Source organism: Tiliqua scincoides, chromosome 8 (assembly GCF_035046505.1).
Source record: "Tiliqua scincoides isolate rTilSci1 chromosome 8, rTilSci1.hap2, whole genome shotgun sequence".
NCBI classification, from domain to species: Eukaryota; Metazoa; Chordata; class Lepidosauria; order Squamata; family Scincidae; genus Tiliqua; species Tiliqua scincoides.
The window spans coordinates 16,607,200-16,630,574 of record NC_089828.1 but is presented as its reverse complement, the minus strand read 5'-3'; the positions used below and the strand labels follow the sequence as shown (position 1 = coordinate 16,630,574).

At 47.0% G+C, this 23,375-nt stretch overlaps 1 protein-coding gene across 2 annotated transcripts in view; it reads right to left on the bottom strand.

Moving 5' to 3' along the window:
• Positions 1-23,375, bottom strand: part of ALPK3 (alpha kinase 3) — a 51,527-nt gene that overhangs the window by 8,056 nt on the left and 20,096 nt on the right. For both annotated transcript variants that reach the window (XM_066636180.1, XM_066636181.1), the window contains 10 exons: positions 16,915-17,032; positions 14,977-16,450; positions 7,689-9,546; positions 6,977-7,124; positions 4,440-4,567; positions 3,330-3,365; positions 2,295-2,569; positions 2,095-2,183; positions 1,640-1,857; positions 377-425 (listed from right to left, as the gene is read on the bottom strand). In XM_066636180.1, coding sequence (XP_066492277.1) covers positions 377-425; positions 1,640-1,857; positions 2,095-2,183; positions 2,295-2,569; positions 3,330-3,365; positions 4,440-4,567; positions 6,977-7,124; positions 7,689-9,546; positions 14,977-16,450; positions 16,915-17,032 — 4,393 coding nt within the window. The remainder of the gene's footprint in view (positions 1-376; positions 426-1,639; positions 1,858-2,094; positions 2,184-2,294; positions 2,570-3,329; positions 3,366-4,439; positions 4,568-6,976; positions 7,125-7,688; positions 9,547-14,976; positions 16,451-16,914; positions 17,033-23,375) is intronic.

Below are 23,375 nucleotides of genomic sequence, written 5' to 3'. Positions count from 1 at the left end.
CACCCACAGCCCATGATCCAAAGTGACCATGAAAACAGTCTACTACACCAAGGAGCAAAACGAAAGTGTCTTAGAACCCTTGAAGAAGGTCTTTTCTCCCCCCCCCAAAAAACCTATAAGAAAATTGTATTTTGTTGCCAGTTACGAAATGAGCTCCACCTTGAGCTTCCAGCCAACATGCACAGAATGGGAACAGTACCTGAGCAAAAAACGTGGCATAACTGGGGTGTGCATGAAGCACCAACATCCAACATCCCCGCCTGCTGTGCCATCTTTAAATGAATTTAGAGTACTCCAGTAGCCTGGATGTCCACGTGAAGGACCTGGACCCAGACATAAGTACCGAACCACTGATTGTTGATGGCTGATCACTTACCCCTTTGTTTTGGTAGCGATCCTCACATTGGTGATCTTCCATCCAACACCTGAAAAAAGACAACCAGCCCAGGGTTATGGAACAAATCAGCAGAGGGGTGGGCTGTCCCTTTCCTTTGCTGAGCAAATACAGCCAAAGGCTCCATCCTCTATAACATGACAATTCCAGACATGCCATCCCAGCTCATCCCAGAGGTGAATGCAACCCATTCACCTCTAACACACAAGCCCCAGATCCCTGAACGACTGAGAGTTCTGCCATAAGACACGTTCAAATGAAGCCCACTGTCAACAGAAGAGTTTCTCTGAGGTCCTTCTCCTGGGGACCCTGCCTGTGGACATGAGGTGGGTGACTGCTGGAGACAGGGTCTTTTCCTGTGGCACAATTCCTTCCTTTATTGTCTTTCAGACACTAGGCTAAGACTTTCCAGCTTGCCAGAGCTCTTCAATAGCAATTAACATTGATCTCCTGTAATTGCTATTATCTACACTTGCTTTGCTGCTTGTCTGTTGAGTTGTAATTTCTTTTAAGAGGCTATTTTAATTATTCAGTCATTGATATTTTCTAGTGTGTTAATTGAGTTTGCAAGCAGCCTTAAAGGCCATGCACTGGAGAAGCAAGATACCGAAAAGGAAAATTATTCAGGCTTGGCTGTCTCCCTCTCAGGGGTGGCTGGTCAGAAGGGTGGCTGTACATAAGAAGAGCCCCGCTGGATTAGGCCAAAGGTCCATCTAGTCCAGCAACCATTGCCCATATTCAGCAACCAGATTGGAGGGAGCACAATGACTCCCATCATGACTAGCAGCCATTGATAGGCCTGTCCTTCATGAATTTGTCTAATCCCTTTTTAAAGCCACCAAAATGTCTCACAAGGGCAATTTTCACAGATTAGTGATGCATGAGGTTAGTGCATTAGTGCTAGAGCTACAGTGTGCTGGAGCCAGGACAGACCAGGCCAGATCTATCTAGGCCAGGATAGACCTTTTTGTCTATCCTGAATCTCCCACCAATCACTTTCATTAGATGACCCCTGATTTTAGTTTTGTGAGAGATGGAGAAAACTGTTTCTATGCCATACATAATTACACAAGTTTCAATCATGTTCCCTCTTAGTTGCCTTTTTTCACCACCAAAACTCGTGGTGGTGGCAAATTTCTAGATTAAACTTTCAATGGGATCAACACGGCGAGTCCCTCCTTGGGGCATTTCCTAGAAAGCTAGGGGATGAGGGCACCTCTCTTATCTATTGACAGAGATCCTCACCTTCCAAGTCCGTCACCAGGAAGTTGCCATTTGTCCACTGGTACAACCAGTGCTGGAAAGTGCAACACTTGTGCCCAACTTCAGAGGTGCTGGCTGGAGCCAGGCCACCATCTCGCACTCGCCCACAGTAATGCTCAAACTGGCCAGGCAGATCCTCTTCCATGGTTGCATATGGAATATTGTTAGCCGGACGGTAGATCAAGTAAAGAGGGATTATTCTGTGCAAAAGAAGATTCCCACCTCTGTTACAGCAGTGTCTCCCATTCTGACATTCCCATATGACATTTTTTCCTCTACTCGGGCATTAAGGCAGAACTTGTATCAAACAGTGGATGAAACTGAGAACACAAAGGGACAGTCTACCACCATCACCACGGATCAAGCTCTGCATGTGTCTCTCTGCTCTCTTACTACAAATGCACTGCATCCTCCACTGGACAAGAAGCACAACTTACTCAGGTACCAGCCCAAAAGCAGGGATGGCACGGGCCTCCGCAGCAAAGATCTTGCAGTACTCCCGGCTGGAATTCTGGATTTTGCACTCCTGTAGGGAGTAAAGAAAGAAGAATGACTCTCCTCCTTGAACATGGAAGTATACTTTGTGTACACTGCCTTATGTTCCAGCATGGAAGATACATAAAACAAAATAGCCCACCTGGATAGTGATGTCATAGTTCCGCTCGATCAATGTGCTCTCACTGCGTCCACCAAAGGCGATGAGGTTGCGAACCTTGATAATGCCTGTGTGCCCAGACTCAAAGACTGGCTCGAGGCCATAGATGGCACGGGCACGGCACGCCTTGTGTAGGAAACCAGGGCCCACCTCCAGCTCCTCCATCATGATCCGGCCAAAGAGTTTATCTCCCCAGAAGCCAGAATCAGCCAGGCCTTTGGCAAACACCATGGGTGTCATCTCAATCTCTTCACCAGCTACAAGACAGGGAAAAGACATGGGCAAGAAGGGCAAGATGAAGTGTTACCAAGAGGGATGCTGGGGAAAGGGATCTTAACTTCATGGGGTTCAATTGTCTTTATTGGGAAAGGGGAGGAAGAGCTATTCTGTGATACAGGGAGACTTTTGATGTAGCAGTGAAGAAAATGACTCTCTTTCCAGAGCTCCACTGGTGCATTTGCAGAGGAAAGAGACGGGAGGACCAATGGTATGGGGAGACCAGGAAGAGCTAGACTGAGGACCAATCAGAGATGGCAGGGATTAAGATTAGGGACCCAAGAATAGACCAATGGGTAAATCAGCAGCATGCAGTTCAGGATTCTGGGACAGCACAGGGAAAAAGGCTGAGAGGGCACGATGGAAGCCCAAGCAAAGAATGTGGTGTGGGTATGGGATACATCAGAAATGGGAATTCTGTTGGGACCGGGTAGATTGGATGAACAAAGGCTGCCTGGAGTCGGAGAGGGAAATAAAAACAGAGGGCAGGAGGTTTGGCTCCAAACAGATTATAAGAACCCAGAGTGTCATCCTCTTCCCTAATCTCTGGCTCAGCATGACAGAGAAATCCACCTCACTGGTCTCTCTAACCCACTTCTTGATAGGCCAGAGGTATCAGCCACACAGGATAAACAAGGTATCAGCCACACACGAGGAACAGGTGGGGTCCATATGTGGGATGGGCACCATGTTACCTGGAGGGCCACAGACTCACCACGCCATCTCCTGGGCACACTTTACCTTCTATTTCTTCTTTGGAGATAAATCCTGACATCACTGAGGAGAGAGACACAGAGAGATCATGGCTGCAGACCCTCCATGAAAAAGAGGAGGTCTTCACCCATTTTGCCCCCAAACTCAGGAACACGTTCTCTTCTCTGGCTGGAATGTCCCAACACAAGCCCAGCTTGAACATAGGAAGCTGCTCACACTAAGTAAGGTCATCCATCTACCTCAATATTATCTGCATCTCTCCAAGGTTTCAGATGGGGCTTTTGCCCAGCCCTACCTGGAGAAGCCAGAGTTTGAGCCTGAGACTTCCATATGCGAAGCTGGTGCTCTACCATTAAGCTCCAGACTTTTGCCATAGAGAATGGGACAAAGAGAAGCTAACAAGCTTCTCTGCCACCAGCCTCTGAAGCACAAGTGCCATGGCACACCCAGACAGTTCCACCTTTGCAACTAGAGACTTCATGCATTGCATTCCTTTGCTACTTACAGGTGTAATCTATGTTGCACCTCCTTGCCATGCAGGGACTTACTACCCAATTGCACACATTCATGTGTGAAAGCACAGCATGCACCCCACTTCATTTTTCTAACACAGTGTTTCTCAACCAGTGGTACAGGTACCACCAGTGACACTTGAGGTGGCACCTGGTAGTACTCGTGACCCCCCTGGACACCTGTCACCCAGCAGCAAAACCAAGAACACAACACCACAAACAGCAGTAGGAGATGCCAAAGCATGCTTTTCCATGCTCAGAAAAGTCTTCCCACCCAGCCTGAACCTCTTACTGTTGTTTGTTGTGTAGCATCTGGCCTCCCAACCCAGAAGTAACTGGCAATGATGTCATCACCAGTTACTTCCACTGGTACTCTGAATAGGTGGACCACGTGAAGTGGAACGGCAGAGGACAAACACGGAGAAGCAATGGTCTAACAAGCTCCCTACAGAACCGTTAGCTGTTGCGAGCAAGCATAAAATGAACACATTTCAAAGGAGGTTGCTTGACAGACTTGTGCTAGTGGGGTAAATCCAGGCTTCTAGTATCCTCTCCATGCAAGGTATTCCACCTTTCCATTTTGCTGGATAAGCATATTTTCAAGGAGCACCAGGGCCAGGCTCACCTTCAGAACTCAGCAGAAAGTCAGTGGAATCAGTGCCATATTCGTTCTGGATGGTGCACTGGTAGACACCACAGTCCTTAAGGGATGCCTGCACAATAGCCAAGGCTGCCTGTCCTTCGTCTCCACAGCTGGAAGAGAATTCATGAAGAGACGCTCAGTGAGAGAGAAAGAGAAACACACACACACACACACACACACACACACACACACACACACACACACACACAGAGCCCACACACATAGCGCCCAGCAAAGGCAAGTGTTCATGCTGTCATGAAGGGTCTGCTCCCTTGGCAAGATACTACCTGGTGGAACTTCCTCAGGTGGTCTCCCTGGCCAACAGCTAGCCATGTTAGCACTCTAATAACCACATCACACTAGTCTGTTTCTATATGGCTACAGTTCCTGGGTAGCCCACTGATACCCTATGAGTAGAGGTGGGAGAAAACTTGTTTTCAGTGTTTTCCAAAAGTAAGAAGTGCAGAAAGTGGTGTCATATTTGTTTTTATTCAAAATTGACATTATTATAATAAATTATAATCATATTAACAGTGTACTAGATAGGTAATATAGGTGGTACAGTGTCACCAGATGCAGCCACAGTCATCACCCATGCAGCTCCCCCCCCCCCAAATAAATGATAAATAAAAACCAAATAAAGCACTTCTTTTGCAGATTTTGGGTGTGTGTGTTTTAAAAAAATGAGAAGTGCAAAATGCAATGTTATGTGCTTTTATTTCATTATCACAATTTTCCCCCACCTCTACCTATGGGGGGGTCTCCAGTGGAGGATGATTATCTGCTTTAGTGGATAGGATTCTTTTTTGTTTTTAAAAAGAATTTTAGAAAAAGAATCCAGTTGTTCACTCAGGGGGGAGGGGCTCCCCATCCAGGTGCTGACCTGACTTAGACCTACTTAGCTTCTATCAGGTGTGTGTATCATGTGGCTTCAGGTCCTAGCTTGGCTCCAGAATCACTGCCTGTCCTGCAAACCTTTCAGTGTTTCATCTGTATATATAACATACACCATTTTTCAGAGAGTCTGTAATAACATCCTCCTCTTTCCATTGCCTTTACCCAAATCTTTTAATATCTCCGTTGCCTCTTATGGCCACTGTTGCTTTGCAACCCACCCAGCCCAGAAAGAGCTTCCATACATAATTTTGGTTACAATGCTATGTGTGTGCAGATATGGAGATGAATACAGAGACATGAAATAGCATAGATGGCATTCTTTGAATGAAAAAGTGTACCAAATGAACATTCCCACTGTACCCCTCCCTTTAGCCAAGAAGTGAAGAGCAGCATGCCCTTCTTGAAGGTCACCATGTCACCAGCCAAAACAGCCCTGAGCCAGCAACAGTTGTACTTCCTTGGCTTCCACTCCAGCCTTAGGGTTCGGTGACCTCAAGCAGACATAGGCTACTTGATTCACTGGATTTCTCATGCTCTCTCAGAGCTTTTGACATGATCACAGAGTCCTATTACAAATACACAGAATGCTGTGCTTGGATATGTGGTGGAAAATTAATTCTCACTGCCATATTGCATATCGGTTTACCTTTCAAGAACAGATTGTTATCAGTGCTGGGAAATCAAGTGCTTTGCTGCAGCACAAGCTGCCTTCCCACATATGCCGGCAGATCTTGGAAGGCCCACCAGAACAGGTAAGCCCTGCACAGGGAATTGAACGGGGCAGGGGAAGGAACAATGCGGGGGGGGGGAGGGTGGAACAGGAAGGAGATGTGAGGGAAGTGGGCAGACTGGGCCCAGGAGGGGGGCAGGATCAGTGGCAGCAGACACCGAATCCAAACCCCCTTCCCGGGCCTGATCCACCTTTACGGAGCAATGCGGGCTCCAGCCGGCAATTAAACTGGCACAGATCCAAACTTCTCCATAGCTTCTGCTGGATCGTATCCCAGGGCAAGGGGACAAATGTCCCTTTACCCTGAGGAGACCTCCAGCAGCCAAAAATCCCCCTATGAGAATCAGCAGAAGCCATGCTAGCGCCACTGTATCACCACAAGGGGATTAAGGTAGGATTGGACTGGAAATGTCATAAAAACCATCAGCAATACCTAAAAATATAAAACATATTACTGTACTCTGTATTGTTTATTTATACTAGAATTTCTGTTCCTTGTTTAAATTCAATTTCTTACTATTTAAATAAAGTATTTCCCTTTGTGAGCCCATAAAATGATTTCATTTCTTCTGGCTTTAGCGGCACCTTATGTAGAATTTGTCAACTATGATATCAATTGTGCTGGAGATACTCTTAACACGGTCTGGTTTCAAACAAGTAATCAGCTGGTGCGCAGTCAACACTTAGCGCTGTGTAGTTATGACCAATGGCGGAACAATAACACTGAACTGCTCTGAATTTTTGCTGCCTAAAGTGAAGAAAGGCAAGAAAAGAGTCATGGGCTCACCAGTAAAGGCACAAGGGAACAAGGAACTCCACTGAGCAAAGAAACCCTTTCCTGATAACCAAAAACCCCACCACCAGCCCCAGGGACATTTGGGACCCTACTAACCTCCTTCCAACAGTCGTCACAGGAATCTCATCCTTATACCAGGTCAGCTTTGAGTCACTCAAAATATTGAAGAACTGGCACCAGAGTTTCAAGTTCCCAGAAGCATCCGAGAACTGCTCCGCTCGGATCTTGCGAATTACCTGTGGAGCTACAAAATGATGGTGGTTGATCATTCAGACTGGGAACTGTCTGCACAGAGCTTTGAGCTCTGCTAGATCTCTGGAGCTATGAGACTTGGGACTGCACAGGTGTGCATCTGACAGATACAACATTCCCAAACATGTCTCTATGCAGCTCGGCCACCACCATATTCACCCAGTCCAAAGTTCATCACTTCTGCCACAAACTCAGCAGGTAGCCTTAGGTGGGCTGCTCCCTCTTAGCTTCAGTGCAATATGGTGATGATAATACTTCCCTTACAGGGTTGTTGCAAGAGTTTACATCAGGATAATATGTGTGAAGTACTTCACCACCTGAAAGCACCCTGTGTTCTGGGAATGAGGAGATGTTGTAACTCTGTGAAAAAGCACCCGCCTTACATGCTGAGGATGCTAGCTCCAATCCCTGGGAACTCCAGGTAGGCCAGGGAATGACTCCCATCTGAAATGCTGCAGAGCCCCTGCCAGACAGTGGACAATACTGAGCTAAACAGACCAATGGTCAGACTCAGTAGAAGGCAGCCTCATAGGGTAAGAGCAACCATCTTTCTCACCTTTAAATGGGTCGTTTGCTTTCCGGGGCTCTCCTACTTGCTCTACTGGCCCACTTCCTTGCACTCCCTGGGAACCATCAGCCACAGTCTTGCTTTCTTCTACAGGTTCCTCATATAACTTGGGCACCTCCAATGTTGCCATCCTCCTGGCAGTGGCTGGGGAGCGCCTCTCCACAGGTGGGGATGGAGCTGGGGAAGGTGTCTGCAGGAGAGTCGCATTCTTGCGGCTCTGCTGTGGAGAGACAGAGGGACTGTCCCTTTTGGGGCGTGCCTGGCTCTCTGGGGCAACTTCTTCCATCTCATCCGCCTGCTTGGCTTTGGGCAGGTATATTTTCCGCCGTGCTCCAGATGCTAACTCCTGAGGGGTAGCGCTAGGCAGCGCTGCTGGTGCCTCGCTACTAACCTCTGAAGGTAGATCTGGCAGCCCTACTGGCTCCCCAGAGACACTCCCTACCACAATTGAGGGCACACAAGGCAGAGGGGGCAGCTCTGGTTCCATCGCCAGGTTCTCTTTGCAGGTGCGCAGCTCTTGGTTGATCATTCCAGTGATCCTCCGGGAAGTTTTGGGAGTCAGTAGCAGACTTTCTGCACTTTGGAAGAGCTGGTTGGTTTCCACTCGCTCAAAGATCTTTCTTGAAGTCCTGGGGGTTAACCCAGCAATACCCATGTCTGATACATGCTTTGGAACAGCAGACAGCGAACTCCTTTCCTCCACAGCCTTCAATTCCTGCTCTGTTCTGCCCTTGCTTTTATCTGTCTCTGTGGTCATCTTTAACAGCAGAAGCAAATAATTTTTCAGAGAACTCACTAAATTTTTGTGCTGTTCCTTATCTGGGACTTGATCTTCCTCCATTGCAGTCTCTGTCTGGGGCAAGTCCTGTACTGAGGGTACAGCTGAGATTGTTCTTTCCCTACCTTGAGCCTCAAGTTTCTTGCCAATTGTCAACACCCCCTGCTCATTTTCTTCATCCCTCAAAGGAGCTGAAGGCTCTTCCCTGACAAGCGACTCCTCCACAGCCATTCTGTGGACCTGCTGCTTAGGTTCTGAAGCTGCAGGCTCAGCAGATTGCCACGTGCCAATTTCCTTCCTCACATCCATCAACAACTGCCCTACAGGTTCCTTCTCTTCAGCAAGGTCTTCACTGACTGCAGAAAGTGGAGGTGGCCCTTGGGATTCATGGAGAACTTGAGGCAAACCCATTGTGGGAATTTGACGCCGCTTTCTTGGGTAAGGAATTGGAGCTTCTACAGCAACTTCTGGCAGCAGCAATGGTCTTGCAGTTACAGCAGGTGTTCTCTCAGTTTCCAACCCCAAATCTACCTTCTGGCTAGGTCTACTGTCTCTCAACTGCTCTTCAAGTGTTTCTTCTGGCTTTTCTTCTATCTCTGCTTCTGTCTGAGGGGCATTTTGGTCTGAATGTCTAGTCTCATAATTGATTATCTGGGATGGTAAGCCAGGAGTGACCATCTCTACACTCCCTGGACTTAGAGCTTGTCCATGATGGATTTCATCACCACCAAACCTTGTGGAAATCTTCCCAGCATCATCTGTCAAAAGAAGACGCTCTTCCCCAACTGGCTGTGTGATGCCTAAGGAGACAGTTGGAGAACTCTCAGAAGTTGATGGGGTATACTGATTATCTCCATGGCTCACCACCATGCTTGACTCCTGAGTCTCTGGACTCGGAGATCTCTCCTTGGACCACTTGGTCTCTATCTCTTCGGAGGCATCTTCCCAAATTGTGTGGTAGTCAGCATCCTGGTTAGTCTCTTCTCTAAATTCCCAATCTGGAGGTTTCAGGATATTGTGGCCAGTGGACAAACTTTCAGGATGTTGCAGCTTCACCTTTTCTGGGGCCTAGGAACAAAGAACATAGGGTTACTGTAGCACTGGGTAAACACTCCTTAGCTTGATGCAGAATTGGCTCAGTATTTACAAGCTTTCTCTGCCTGCCTGTTTTCCTAGAGCTTCTCTCCTTGCTGGTATTACTGGGGCAGTCTTTTTAATTTTGTTATCACTTGTGCTATTGTTCAATATTATTGAACCTAGCTTTCCAGTGAGTTTTTAATTGTATTGCAAAACTTCACCTATTTTTCATTCAAATCTGGGTCACTAATCACAGTTCAAACAAAGTTGTGATCAAACCTTATTATGTTCTGCATACAGAAAAAGGTTTTCCAAGCATGCCATATTTCACAAGAAGGAAATTTCACAAGAAGCACCAGACCTCCTGGTGCCTTTGCAGCATGCCAAGTTCTGTCACCCTTACCTGGTGAAGCACAGGCTCTCCTCCTCCCACTCCCTGGACTGGAAAAGAAAGTGGGACAAAACAGAAGAGGAAGTGCGGGGGACAGCATCTAGAACACCATTCTCCTCTACTTCACACTTCCGTTTTGTACCCTTCCCTTCCTCAGTAGTGTAGCTAAGGAGGGAGCAGGGGGTACAATGCCCTGGGTACCACACCTTGAGGTGCTGCCAACTAATGGCAGATTTAAGGTATCTGGCAAAAAAGTAGCCTTTTGAGGCTTGGGAAGGCCACGCACTGCCTCCTCAAGTCTCAGAAGGCCTCCTGGAGGCCTTAGAAAGGCATTTCCAGTTTCCTGCAAAAACCAGAAGTACCTTTCTAAGGCCTTCTGAGGCCTGGGGGGGGGGCAGTAAAGAAATTTTAAATAAATAAAGAGTAAGAAATTTTGTGCCCCCAGATGCCAGGTGGCTTAGCTACACCACTCTCTTCTTTTTCTAATTGAGGGAGAGGGGGAAGGAGGAAGAGGAGTGGTGAAGGTGAGTTGGTAGGTAGAAGTGGGTATCTCCCCAAAATCTATTGCCTCAGCCTCAGCCAGCCACATGGATGGACCAGCCACAGTGTGATGGACACAAAATAGGTACTTTACTACCAAGCTGTGGCCCAACTCCCTTATTTAAAGAGAAAAAAAAGTTGTAGACCTCATATTTGCACACAGATGTCTCAACATGAACTATGTATACCCAAAGCCCAGAAACCCCAAGAAAAAAAAACAACCCTAAAAAAAACCAGGGAACTTTCTGTGGCCAAGAGGCAATTTCCTGCCTCTTTTCATAACTCTTAATCTCTGTATTCTACTCAATTCCCAGCTCCTTCAACAGTTCAGCAATTAATCCCTCTCTCCAAACAAAAAAATGTTCAAAACTGTAAACAGAATAAATTATGCAAATGAGGCTCATTATTAAGTATAAGTTGCAGAATATTGACTTAAAAAAACAGAATAGCATTTGGACGACTTCCAACACGGCAAATAATACTGAGGTCCCTTACAAAGTGCAAGGAGCAGACAATCCCTCTGTTCCAGGGCTGGTGCAATCACACCAGGAATAGCAATTTCGAGCATGGGCATCATCAGAACAACACTGACAGACTGAAGGGAGCAACAAGATCAGGTGGCTGGAAGGGGTGACGTCTGAAGAAGATTAAAAGAGCTATATCAGTCTAGCTTGGCTAAGCAATGGCGGGGGGTGGGGGGAGAAGAGGGATCCAGCCTTCTGGATGTGTTGCAAAGAGTAAAGAAATAAAAAGTCAGAAAGATGTGTGCGAAGCGTCAGGATGTTCCAGTTAACACAATGGAACTTACTCCCTGGAAAGTACGCTCAGCATTACAGCTTTCTTGGGACAACATTAGTGGTGAAGCTGGTGACCCCAAGCACAGGACAGAAGAGAGTGCGCTATGGAGAGGACATGTTTGTGGCCCCAGTAACAAAGGGGCACTTGACCTTGTTCAGCTTCTCTGTCCCCAGAAGTAAAAAAGGAAATGCAGGAGTCCCCCTGCATGCTGATGCTCCAGCCAGAGATTTCTTGATTAGAGTACACAAAGATGTGAAGAAAGTCTCAGTGGCCCAAGGGCTGCTGGCAGTTGTCACAGAACTGGAGGGGGGATGGAGGGACACACAGAGCATTCCTGTGGAACCCAGACCTTTCACTGCCTCCACCAACCACAGACAGCAGGGGCTGGTGCAACTCTTGTAGCTTGCACAGCACAGAGATCAAGTGCTGCAGGAACCACTTCCCTTCCTTTATCTTTTGTCAAAGCAGCTGAAGCTGTGGGTATGAATGTTCTTTGAAAATAGGAGGGAAAGGGAACCTATTGGAAGTCTAAGGGGCCACCCACAAGCACCCTAACCTCACAGACCACACATCCCAACAGGCACATCAATTTGGGTACATTGCATGTTGATGCCCCCAGTTTCAAGCCTTGGCATCTCCAGAGAGGCTGGGAAAGAGCCATCTCTGAAATTCTGTAAAGACACTATCTTGCCATTGATCAGGTCTGCAGCTGGTACCTGGGAACTGGCCTTGGGGATTCATGCATCGCTGTCCAAGGGACTTCCAACAAATGAAAGGACATAAGATATTGCATTGCTTCTTTTCCTGTCTATATTATAACATCTAACAAACCACCAGCAATTGAACACTTTTGTCTCGGTGCATTGCTGCTCCACCTGAATCCAGAAAGAACCCTTGCCCAAGGCAAGACAGACGCTCCATAAAAAGCAAGTGGCACCATTCAGGGGACAGGAGAGGTATAGAAGAAATGCTGGTGTAAGTTCAGTAAAGTGTGAATAGACTGTGGATTCTACTCAATGGAGAAGGATTGGTCTTAGACAGCCTTCTGTTTCTTCAAACTGGATGGTTCCCCGAAGACTTGAGGAAAGTTGTCTCTTTCTCTGTTGCTCTCTCACCACACAACATTTGTGTTGGAAAAGGACTGTGCATGGAAAGGGTTGCAAGAAAGCACCTGCAGAACTTTGCAAGTGAACAGCTGCTTCCAAGCCCCCAGGTAAATGTTCAGCTCCAGCTGCCCCATGCTAGATGTTGGAAGTGTCAAAACATCCCTGAGACATATCAAATGTGGCCTGGGAGGAGTGAGTCACAACTCTGACACATCTCTAAGAGGTTACTACCATCCACACAAGGCTTTGGGGAGGGGCGACAGTTCAGTGACAGAGCACCTATTTTACATGTAGTTCTCCGATTCCAACTCCGGTATCTCCAGGTAAGTTTGGAGAGGAAAATCCAAAGAGTAACTAAAAACTTTCCTAAAAACCAAGAGTTCTGTCTACATACAGTAACTGAAGTACATGGACCAATGGCCTGACTCATGTATCATATTCAGGTCCCTTATTATTAACAGTATTTATATACCGCTTTTCAACTGAAAGTTCACAAAGCGGTTTACAGAGAAAAATCAAATAACTAAATGGCTCCCTGTCCCAAAAGGGCTCACAATCTAAAAAGATGCAAAAGAATACCAGCAGACAGCCACTAGAACAGACACTGCTGGGGTGAGGTGGGCCAGTTACTCTCCCCCTGCTAAAAATAAGGAGCACCCACTTGAAAAAGTGCCTCTTACCCAATTAGCAGGGGTTATGTCACACCACACTATCTTCAGTGCATGAACACAGACTGGGCAATGCTATACTCCAAGATGAATGCTGCCACTTTCAACAGGAATCTCTGCATGTGCTGCATGGCACAACTACATCAGAGTTACTGGCACGTCATGCTGCAATTTTCCATGCGCAACTCCCCGCCACCCTTTCACCTTTTGGCTTGCGGGCAGAACAAGAGACTTTGAAGATCCATCCTAACTATTGGGAAACATGTGAACTACGAGTGAGAAGCAGCTCAAGGGCTGCAACTGCAAAACACCACAATCAATCATGTGGCTGCATTTGGAAAATGGTGTATATTTTTAATTGTCTCATCTCAAAAAGGATGAGAAAGTGCAGAAAAGAGCTGCTTACATAATGTGGTTGGAGCCCTGTCCCTAGATGGAGAGATTTGGAAATTTTTAAGTGGACAGATTTAAGAGGACAATGATTCTCAACCACTGTGCTGCAGCACATTAGTGTTCCACAAATGGTCTGCAGGTGTACCACAAAATTTTGGAGCAGTTCAAAACTGCTAAAAAACTCTTCCAGGTTCTACAGCTATGTTCCTAGGGCAACTATATAGCAATTATAATGAATCATGATAACAAATCCCTCTTCCTCCACCAGACGCTAAACCAGTGGCGCCCAAACTTATGACCACTGTCTGACAAAAATGTGGTCCCCAGCCGGACCGCAGCTTTTTGTTCCGCATCCGCCTGGCTTATCCTTTTGGTAGGCCTGGGCACCAGGATGCTCTCAGTAGTCACGTCTGTTGCCTGGAGTTCCAGAAGGCTGCGCAACAGGATGTCTGGACAGACACAACTGTCCAGAGCATTCTGGTGCCCAGGTCTACCAAAAGGATGAGCCGTGCAGAGGCGGAATAGTAAGGTCCACTCACTGGGCAGATGGGTTCATCCGAACCCCAGATCCGGCCCCTGGGCCAGGATTTGAGCAGCCCTGCTCTAAACAAAACAGAGGTCTTCACAGTTGAGCTACTCTCTCAACGCAGGCCATATTTTGCAGTAGTATGCATCAAGGCAGTCATAGATATGACTAGAATCCCAGGCTGTATCCCATGTATGCTAGCCTAATTGGTACAATCAGAACAGACCAAGTTTGAGCTACTGGCCAATGGACCAATTCATTATAAAACAGTCCGCATTCTCAAATGCTGCCACAACCCCCTCCATCCCCAGGGAAGGGAGTCCTGCATCCACTGGAAAGATGAACCAGAATCCACTTGCAGCTGCTTGTGCTAGGAGGCCAGCTTCACGTCTTTGGTCCACAAAAATCTTGTGCTGTGATATCCACCCATGCACACCCACGCACCCTCTCCTTAGGCAGATTGCTCAGATGCCAATCCCGTTAAGAGCACAAATGAATCTTCAAGCACAAGTACCCCGAATTAGGAAACCTGCTAATGAAGTGCATGGTCTCCTTCCTCACGCCAAATTACATGGAAAACACTTCAGAATCAGTGACAAAAATAGACACCAACTGAATCGGACCAGTGAGTGTCAGAGACAGCTGGGCCATCAGCTTCAGGCAACACAATGATGTCTCCTGAAAGGCAGTGGCAGAATTAGTGTGTGAGTTGAGGAACCAACTACACTGTCCCACTGCAAACAAACTCACAAGCTTGCCTGCTGCAGTTGACCCATCTCACTCATTTGTTTCCTGGATGCAAAAACACCAAACCAGCTAATGCAATTTGTTAAAGCCAGGGGTCAGTGCTAGCCTGAAGCCACCCTATTTATTGCTGGTCATGCACATCTCGCATTCCCGGCTATAAATAGCAAGCAGAGTTTCAGCAGTTGCTGCTTAACTGATTTGGAAACATTTTGCATGAGGTCAGCCTAACCAAAAAAATAGAACTTACAGTACCTCACCAGGCCCTTCAGGGTGCAGCTGCTCTCCCAAGGAGGCTGGTAGCAACTCTTCCGTTGCCTCCTGCGAACGTAAAGATGCATTGACACATGGTCTCCCAAGGTTCTGGGAAGGGCTCTGGGGCTGCTCTGGGGCTGGCTCGACATCAGTGGGGAGAGAGTCCAGCAAGGCTGTTTCTCGAATGTTTGTGTGATACGGCTCCCTTTCGTTTTCCTTTGAAAAGGAAGGTTGCATCCCAACACCCGCTTCTGAGGCCCAGCTGGGAGGCTGAAAATCTGTCTCTAAGGTGCTTTTGTTGGGAATCTCTGTTGTATTTCCCATCTGAAGACTATGCTGAACCTCTTTCGTAGGTTCTGCGTCCCTGTTAGGAGACTGGAATAATGGTGTGCTAAAATCCCCAGCTGTTTCAGTGCTCTTTGTCCCCATGGCATCATTTCCCTCTACTTCTTGTTCGGTGTAAGGTTCATTTTGCACTTCCTCTGGCTGAACCACCCCAGTTGCCCGAGGAGTCTTTTCCAGTCTGGGAGCAGCCACCCCTGGACAACCCAGATCAGCTCCTTCTGTACTTTCTTCAGGGGATTTCACTTCAGTTTCAGGTTTTGCTCCAATATCAAAATACATGTCTTTTAGAGAAAAGTACACATCTGCTTTGGAAGGCGTGAAATGAGATGGGGATGCAGGCTTTTCTACAACCTGGCTTGTAAGTTCTCTGAACTCTGCTTCCATCAGCTCCCCATTTGTTGCAGGCAACTGCATCCTTTCAGCTGAGATGACAGGCACAGCATCTTTCTGCACTACAGTTTTTGTCCTCTGCTTCGTCCCATCCTCTTGTTGGGAAATGTCTTGGTTTGCATTTGGCAGGGCAGTAATATTCTCCTCTTTCTTCTTCTTTTTTGCAGAAAACTCCTTGGTGGCAGGTTTATTTTTCATAATCTCCACGGTCTCATAGATATACGTAAGAAAGCCATTACCATTTTCTTCCCCGTTTTCCTCCGCACTCTCCAGAGAAGAGTCCCCGTTGGTGGTGACTTCAGCCTCCAGGCGTCCATTGATGAAGTTATTTGAGAAGAGGGCTGCTGCGTTTCGCGGTGGCTCCTTGCTCTTGGCATGATCAACATCCTCGTTAAATCTCGGTTTCCCATCTGGAATATGTACCTTGGCCACCTCCTCCTTGTCCCAGAGGGAGGTACCAGAGTGCATGCCAATCTCCCCCGTCAGCCGGCGCTTCCTCTGGAACCGGTCTGGGCTCACTCTCCTCAGCTGTTCCAGTTCCACATTCTCCTTCCCTCGCTTCCTGCTCTGCTCAATCTCACGCAGTTTGGCTTCGGCCTTTCGCTTCAGCTTGGCAAACCACCTCTGGTGAATTTTATACTCCGTCATGGTTCCAACCTCCAAGACACCCGAACAGGACACGATGCCCTTGCTGTTACAAGCTGAGGCCTGATAAATGGCTGCATCTTCCTCGCTGCACCTGAGGACAAAGAACATCCATGCTATAAGAAATTGTGGGGGAGAATGGCTACTCTGAACTTCAGCAAGTTCATTCTGCTTCCCCAGCAGAAAATGAAGCCATATTTCCATGAACAGATTCCATAAACAAACACATCACATGAGCAAGAGCTACACTCACTGTTACATTGGTCTGACCCAGTAGGGCTCTTCTTAGGTTCTTTTCCAGTATGAAACTCATAGATTTTAATTGACTGCAAAGTCATCAGTGCATCCAGAAAAGGTGATTACATATCACAATATTATTAATACTGCACATGAACACAAGTACTCTGGGCACAGGACAAAGTACCCCTTGTCGAGCTTTGCTGGCTGTGGATTTCAGAAAGGTGGAATTCCAGGCTTCGATGAACAACATCTGGAGCTCTTCCTCATCCAGTCCAATACAAGTAACCCTGAGACACAGACATTCCCCTCTTTCCTTACTTGTACAACTGCAGAGTGTGTCGGTTTCCATGACGGAAGATCTGGTACTTCGGCAAGCCACAGTATCTGTCCATTTCTTCATCATCTTTATACCAGGTCACTTCTGGTTGCGGGTAACCTGATAAGGACATTACACATCAACAGTCATTGGGGTTGCTAGTGTCAAAGCATGTGCATTTCCAAGATGAAAACAATTCTAGACCACAAGCCAAAATCTCAACGTTCTCCTACTGGCTTTATTTATGCAAGTTTGCCTGCATAAATTCTTTCAGCTACAAAACTGAAGTCGATTCAGGTTGCAGGATTTAGAACTTATTGCTCTGTTTTTACAGGGTCTGGGAAAGAGTGACCAGGGCATAAGCACAAACAAATGGGACCACAGGCTGGGCCATGCACAGATGCTCCCATCCTATGCCCCAACCCCTGAAAGCTGGGACCAGTCCAAGCAAGAGACCCCAGAACCACGTGGAGCTCACACATGCAACTATCCTCTATGTGTTTATGGGCAGGCCCAGATGCTCTTCAGACAGCTTGTAATAACACAATCATAATAAAGTGGTTAGGTCTGTCCTCTCTCACAAAGAAATATCACTGCCTTGCGCAGAAAAGAGGATGAAAATAAGGAAAAGCAAACATCCTGAATAGTCACCATTGTCACATCCACTGACTCTTCAAGCTGAATTGTGTTTCTCCCCACACCGAGAAACACCAACTGCCCTGTGAGGAGGAGAAGTCAGAGAAGCCTTTACTTTTGTATTCTACCCTCAGCCGCCTGCAAGCTGCATCAGTAGCAGATTGCAAAGGATCCAGGGTCATGGCAGATTTGGGGTGCTCTTCACCCCAAGTCTGCTGCCATCACCACCTCCATTCAACCAGCCATTGATGGATGCAGCAATGATCTGCTTCCCACTTGCTCAAACAAGAAGCAGATCATTTACCTTACTGCAGATCTTACTGGATTCCACATGCACCGTTGTCAAACCCTGAAGTGAGGGAGTTCCAGTTTTATTTACAGGGACAGTGTGTCCATGCATGGACAAGGAACACAGTAAGGATTTGGGAGTAGGGTTGTAGTGCAGAGGTAATGGACCCAAGATAGTATCAGGCAGTGTTCTTGGTCATGCCACACCTGTTTCTAACATAAAGCAGAATACCATAATTCACTATGGGCACCTGCTGTTGGGGAAGGGAAAGGCAGGAAAAATATGTTAAATAAAATGCACAGAAACTGCAGTAATGGAATCAGTAGTTGGCAACCTTCAGTCTCGAAAGACTATGGTATCATGCTCTGAATGGTGGTTCTGGAACAGCGTCTAGTGTGGCTGAAAAGGCCAATTCGGGAGTGACAATCCCTTCCACACTGGGAGCAAGTGCAGTCTGTCCCTGGTCTGTCTCCCTGGCTATAGGCCTTCCTTCTTTGCCTCTTTGCCTCCGTCTGTTGGCCAAGCGTCTCTTCAAACTGAAAGAGGCCATGCTGCACAGCCTGTCTCCAAGCAGGCCGCTCAGAGGCCAGGTTTCCCACCTGTTGAGGTCCATTAGTAAGACCTTCAGATCCCTCTTGCAGATGTCCTTGTATCGCAGCTGTGGTCTATCTGTAGGGCGCTTTCCCTGCACGAGTTCTCCATAGAGGAGATCCTTTATGAGTTCTCCATAGAGAAGATAAAATGCACAGAAACTGCAGTAATGGAATCAATGCATAGCACTTGCCAATGCTCAAGATGTTTTGCTTGTACCAGCTTCTAAAGGTGAATGTTGCTATCTCCTACGTTGCAGCGGGAGACTGAAGTTCAGGGAGAACAGCTGGTCAAGAGTCACTGACTGAGTTTATGGCAGAAGTGGGATTCAAACTGGGGACTTCCCCGATCTGCAGCTCAGTCTCTGATCCACCAGGCTACACCAGCTGTCACCAGCTTGTTACAACAAGGGCTAAAGTCATGCTAGCTTACACCAGAAACACTATACCACCATAGCCATCACCATGTAATGGAAGAAGCCAGGGACATTTTGCTGGGGGAGGGAAGCTGTGGGGGTGCATTTTGGGATAAGGGCTCCAGCACCAAAGAATTTGAGGACACGGCGTATGGGGAGGAAGGTAAAACAAAGTTACTGAAGTAGAAAAGTATTTTTTAATATTTCCAAAGAGCACAGATAGAGAAAGGATTGACAGGATGAGAAGAAACTTCCAGTAATGTCACAGTCTGGGAGGGGATTTATCCATTCCATGGAGCATCTCTGGAGGGCGCTGCAACCCCCTACCCCAGCCCATACCGGAGGCCTCCCAAGCTCACAGGGCAGGCACATCCTCAGCTTCAGCCAAAGCCGCCAGTCCATCAGACAACAGTCAACATAATTGAGCCCTGAGAGCAACGGGCCCCAGGACTCATGAGGGTGCATAAAACATCATCCAATAATTGCTCCATGACCAGAACTACAATACAGACAACAGCCATTACTGCAATAGTAATGGCAGCAAGGGAGAAATTCACTTTTTTTCTTAATAGCAAAACATGGTGTTTTCAGTACAGAGAAAAGGCAATTTCCCAGAAACTGATGTGCTGGCTAAAGGGTTATCATCTGCATTTCATCCTATGCCCAACTTACTGGTGCAAAGGTGGGTTCCAATGCAATTCCTGGGACGGTCCAAAGCCAAACACAAGCTGAGTGCCTCGAGTATTTTGGAAAGTTGTTATTGACAGGTGTCTTGCCCACAGAGCTTACAATCCAAAATTTACCACAGAACAGACAATAGAAGAGGGGTAAATGGTAAGAATAAGCATTTATTTCAACTACATATAACTGAGCTATAGCTTGTCTTGTAAGCTTCATCAAGAATCCAGATGGCAAATTACCCACATTCTAAAATATCTTCCAAAAGTTGGTAAAGCAGGAAATGGCAAACTGATGTAGACGACCATCCAACAACTCAGAAACCTGATTCATCAAAACACCAGCAAGCCTTGGAAAAGTGAAGTTGTGCTTGACTTCAATGTATTTTAAGGAAACTGTACCATGTACCTGGCTGATGAGCGAAGGAGAATTGTATCTGTTAACTGAGGACACAATCCTAACCTATGCTGGAACAGGCAGGCCAACTGGCCTGTGCTGTATCCAGCACAGGGTAGGAGCAGGCTAGGGTGCAACTCAGAGTAAGGGAATTTAAGTCCCCTTACCCGAATAATGCAACAGGCAGCCCTATGGGGCTACTCAGATCTGTGTCTGTGATTATGCTGGTGCAAATCTGAGTGGCCTGATTAATACTGCTTGGCCAGGGGACAGGGGTTGCACCTGCATCACTATGGCTGTCCCCACCCCTCTACTGGGCCCAATCCGCCCCCCCCCCGGGCCACTCTCCCTTGCCCTGAAATGCCCCTTCCCTGCCGCTGGCCCCACCCCTCTACTGGGCCCAATCCGCCCCCCCGGGCCACCCTCCCTTGCCCTGAAATGCCCCTTCCCTGCCTCTGTTCTTTGCTCCCTCCACCCTCTCCCACCCTTTGTGCCAGCCTGCCCAAGCAGGCCAGCACAAACTCATCCTTTCCCGGGGACGCTCTAGCTTCAGGGGCCAGCGCATGTCCATGTGCTGGCCCAGCCTGCTCCCAAGTAGCCACAAACATGCTTTACAGAACATTCACAACACTCAAGAGGTGAGGGTAAGACTGCACTGCCTGTAGCACATCTCTTTACTGTTTTGCACCAGCAGGAAAAGCAGATGTTTGTAAAGCATAATTTTGGTAGAGTAGGGCACATCAGGGCAGATCTTTTCTAGGTACATTTTGACATAGGTAGGAGATGAGAACATCCTCACTGTTCCAGGAAGTAGGTCTGCTTTGGTGCTCTGAAGCCTAAGGTTAAAAAACAGACACTTAAAAGAGGGCCAGAGGCTCCATGGAGAACCAAGCATCACACTCTGTAAACTGAACCCAAAGTTTCCATTGGACACTGGACAGAAGCAACAGCAGTTGCATCACAGCCCACTTGTGTCCTCCAAATGCCTCTGGACAACAGATGCCTCCTGCCGTTTCAGGACAATTACATCATGACATGTGTGACTGGTTGCTCCTGAGCCAAACAGGGTATATTCTTATGAAGATCAGCATGCTTAATGGGGAGAGGGGAAAACCTGGGCTGGGGGTGGTATTGCCAGTGTTCAAAGCTGCCTCCAAGGACAACAAAGTTTCTGGCTGGCCTTCCAAAGCACCTTCTGCCAGTCTTAAATCATTCTTGCCACCCTGAAATGTAGAGTCAGTGTCTCCAGATGCTGCGTTTGCCCACAAGGCCTCTTTCAAACGTAAAAGGCAAATTCCAAAGGTTTTCAGTATGTTATGTACAAAGTTAGACACGCCTTTGAACCAAATGGTATTGATTAGAGATGTCACTGACACTTGTATTTCCATGCTTGGAAATACAAGTCTCAAGGGCTCATAATGCTCACTAAGATGATTTGCAATTCCTGAATTCTTCTTTGGCTCAGAACTTAATCTGAGCCACAGAAGAATTCCAATCTTTCCCTGCATCCGCAAAGCCATCCCCCTCCCACCATTGCTCATACTTCAGTAAGAAAAAGGAATGTTTCATCTACCCCCTGGAGTGTGCTGCTATGCAATAAGCTAGTCTCAAGTAGCCCATGGGAAATGGAGATCTCCCAAGGGCTAATGTGATAGGAACAAGTGAAGCTGCCTTCTACTGAGAAAGACCATTGGTCCATCTACCTCAGGACTGTCTATACCAAATGGCAGCAGCTCTCCAAGTGGGGGGATCTTTCCCAGCTATTCCTGGATATGCTAGGGACTGAATCAGAGACCTTCTGCAAGCAAAGCATGTTATAGTGCCTACCACTGGGTTACAACACCTCCCTATCAAATATGATGGGGGTTAGCTGGCAGACTTGGTTTGGGTGGTGGGTGGGAGTGGGCTCAGAAGTGAATCTGGATAGGCTCAGATGAGCCAATAAGAAATTGGGGGAGGGAAGGTCTCTTGGTTTATTCTGGGCATATCTCAATTCAGAAGTAAGGGCAGATTCAAGAAAAATTAGTGAAGTTTCCCATATTTGCACTATGCAGGCCTTGCTTTCAAAACTCTTTCCAGTGATTAAAAGATAGAAACATTCTCTGTCACTGAATTTCTGGAAAGTTGCTGGGGCTTCTTTTATCTTTCATCCAAAAATACTTCATCTCCAGACAGTGTGGTCACTAAATGGCCCTTGAACAGCACAATTCTGGCAACTCTACAAAGGCTCAAATCGTATTCTTGTGTCTCTTTACAGCTTTAGGGGTGTTTGCATAGTGACTGTTACAGCTTTGGGGGACAATCCTAACCAGGTCTACTTAGAAGTAAGCCCTATTTTGTTCAAGGGGCTTACTCTCAGGAAACTGTGGTTAGGATTGCAGCCTTAAGCTAAGTGACTCATCTCCTAAAGCCACTCCTATTGATTTCCACTCTATCATGCTCCACAAGCAAAGTATCCGGAGAACAGCTTGTTTTTCTATTAGCTCCATACTGCCCCTTCTCTAAGCCTTCCCAAGTTACCTCTGCCAGAGAAAGGGAATAATTAATATTCAGCCAAAAACATACACCAACAACAATATCCTTTAAGAAGAGCAAAGACGTAATACATAATTGTTTGAAATTGTCACAGGAACTGGCTTTGGAACAATAGTGACTGTCAAGAGAGGTTTAAGATTTCATCTCTGGAGTAACCAAGAAGACTAGCAGATACTAGTGACACAAGGTCCAAATCATTAGATAATGACGATTATGTATCGGTGGGGTGGCCCATCTATCAGGCAGACAGAGGCAGTTGCCTTAAGCAGAAGATTGCAGGGGGTGGGATCCCACTTTTGTTTGTCCACTCACCACCATTGTTCCATCTCCTCTTCCTCCATCTCTCTGGATTGGAAAAAAAAGAGAAGGACGGAGCAGAAGTACAAGCGTGAAAGAGTAGTGGGCTAGAGTGGTCTCCTACAACTCTCTTTCCCTCCACATTTCCTCATTTGCTCTGTTCCCCCTTCCAACCCACACAGTGGGAGAAACATGCACAGAATTCCAAATTCTCTCTCTCTCTCTCTCTCTCTCTCTCTCTCACACACACACACACACACACACACACAAAACAAAATCCCTCTCAAAAGAAACTCTATTTGTTAAACAAAGTAACACATTAATAATGCACTCCAGTTTCATCGTTTATTTCATTTACATCTTCCTTTAACCACTGGATTTCAGAGCCTCTGCAGAACAGGACTGAGTCTGAACTTGAAAGCGGGGCCAGGCTCATAAAGGCTCAGTGAGGGACAATTTGGTGAACAGAATGATGGACTTGGCCCAAAAAGAGGTGGATTCAAATTCCTCCTCAGCCACGGAAGCTCAATGAATGATTTGGGGGGCAATCACTCTTCTTAGCTGACTACACCTCACTGGAACATTTAATCTTAAATGTTGAGAGAAGAGACTCATGCACCCCATCC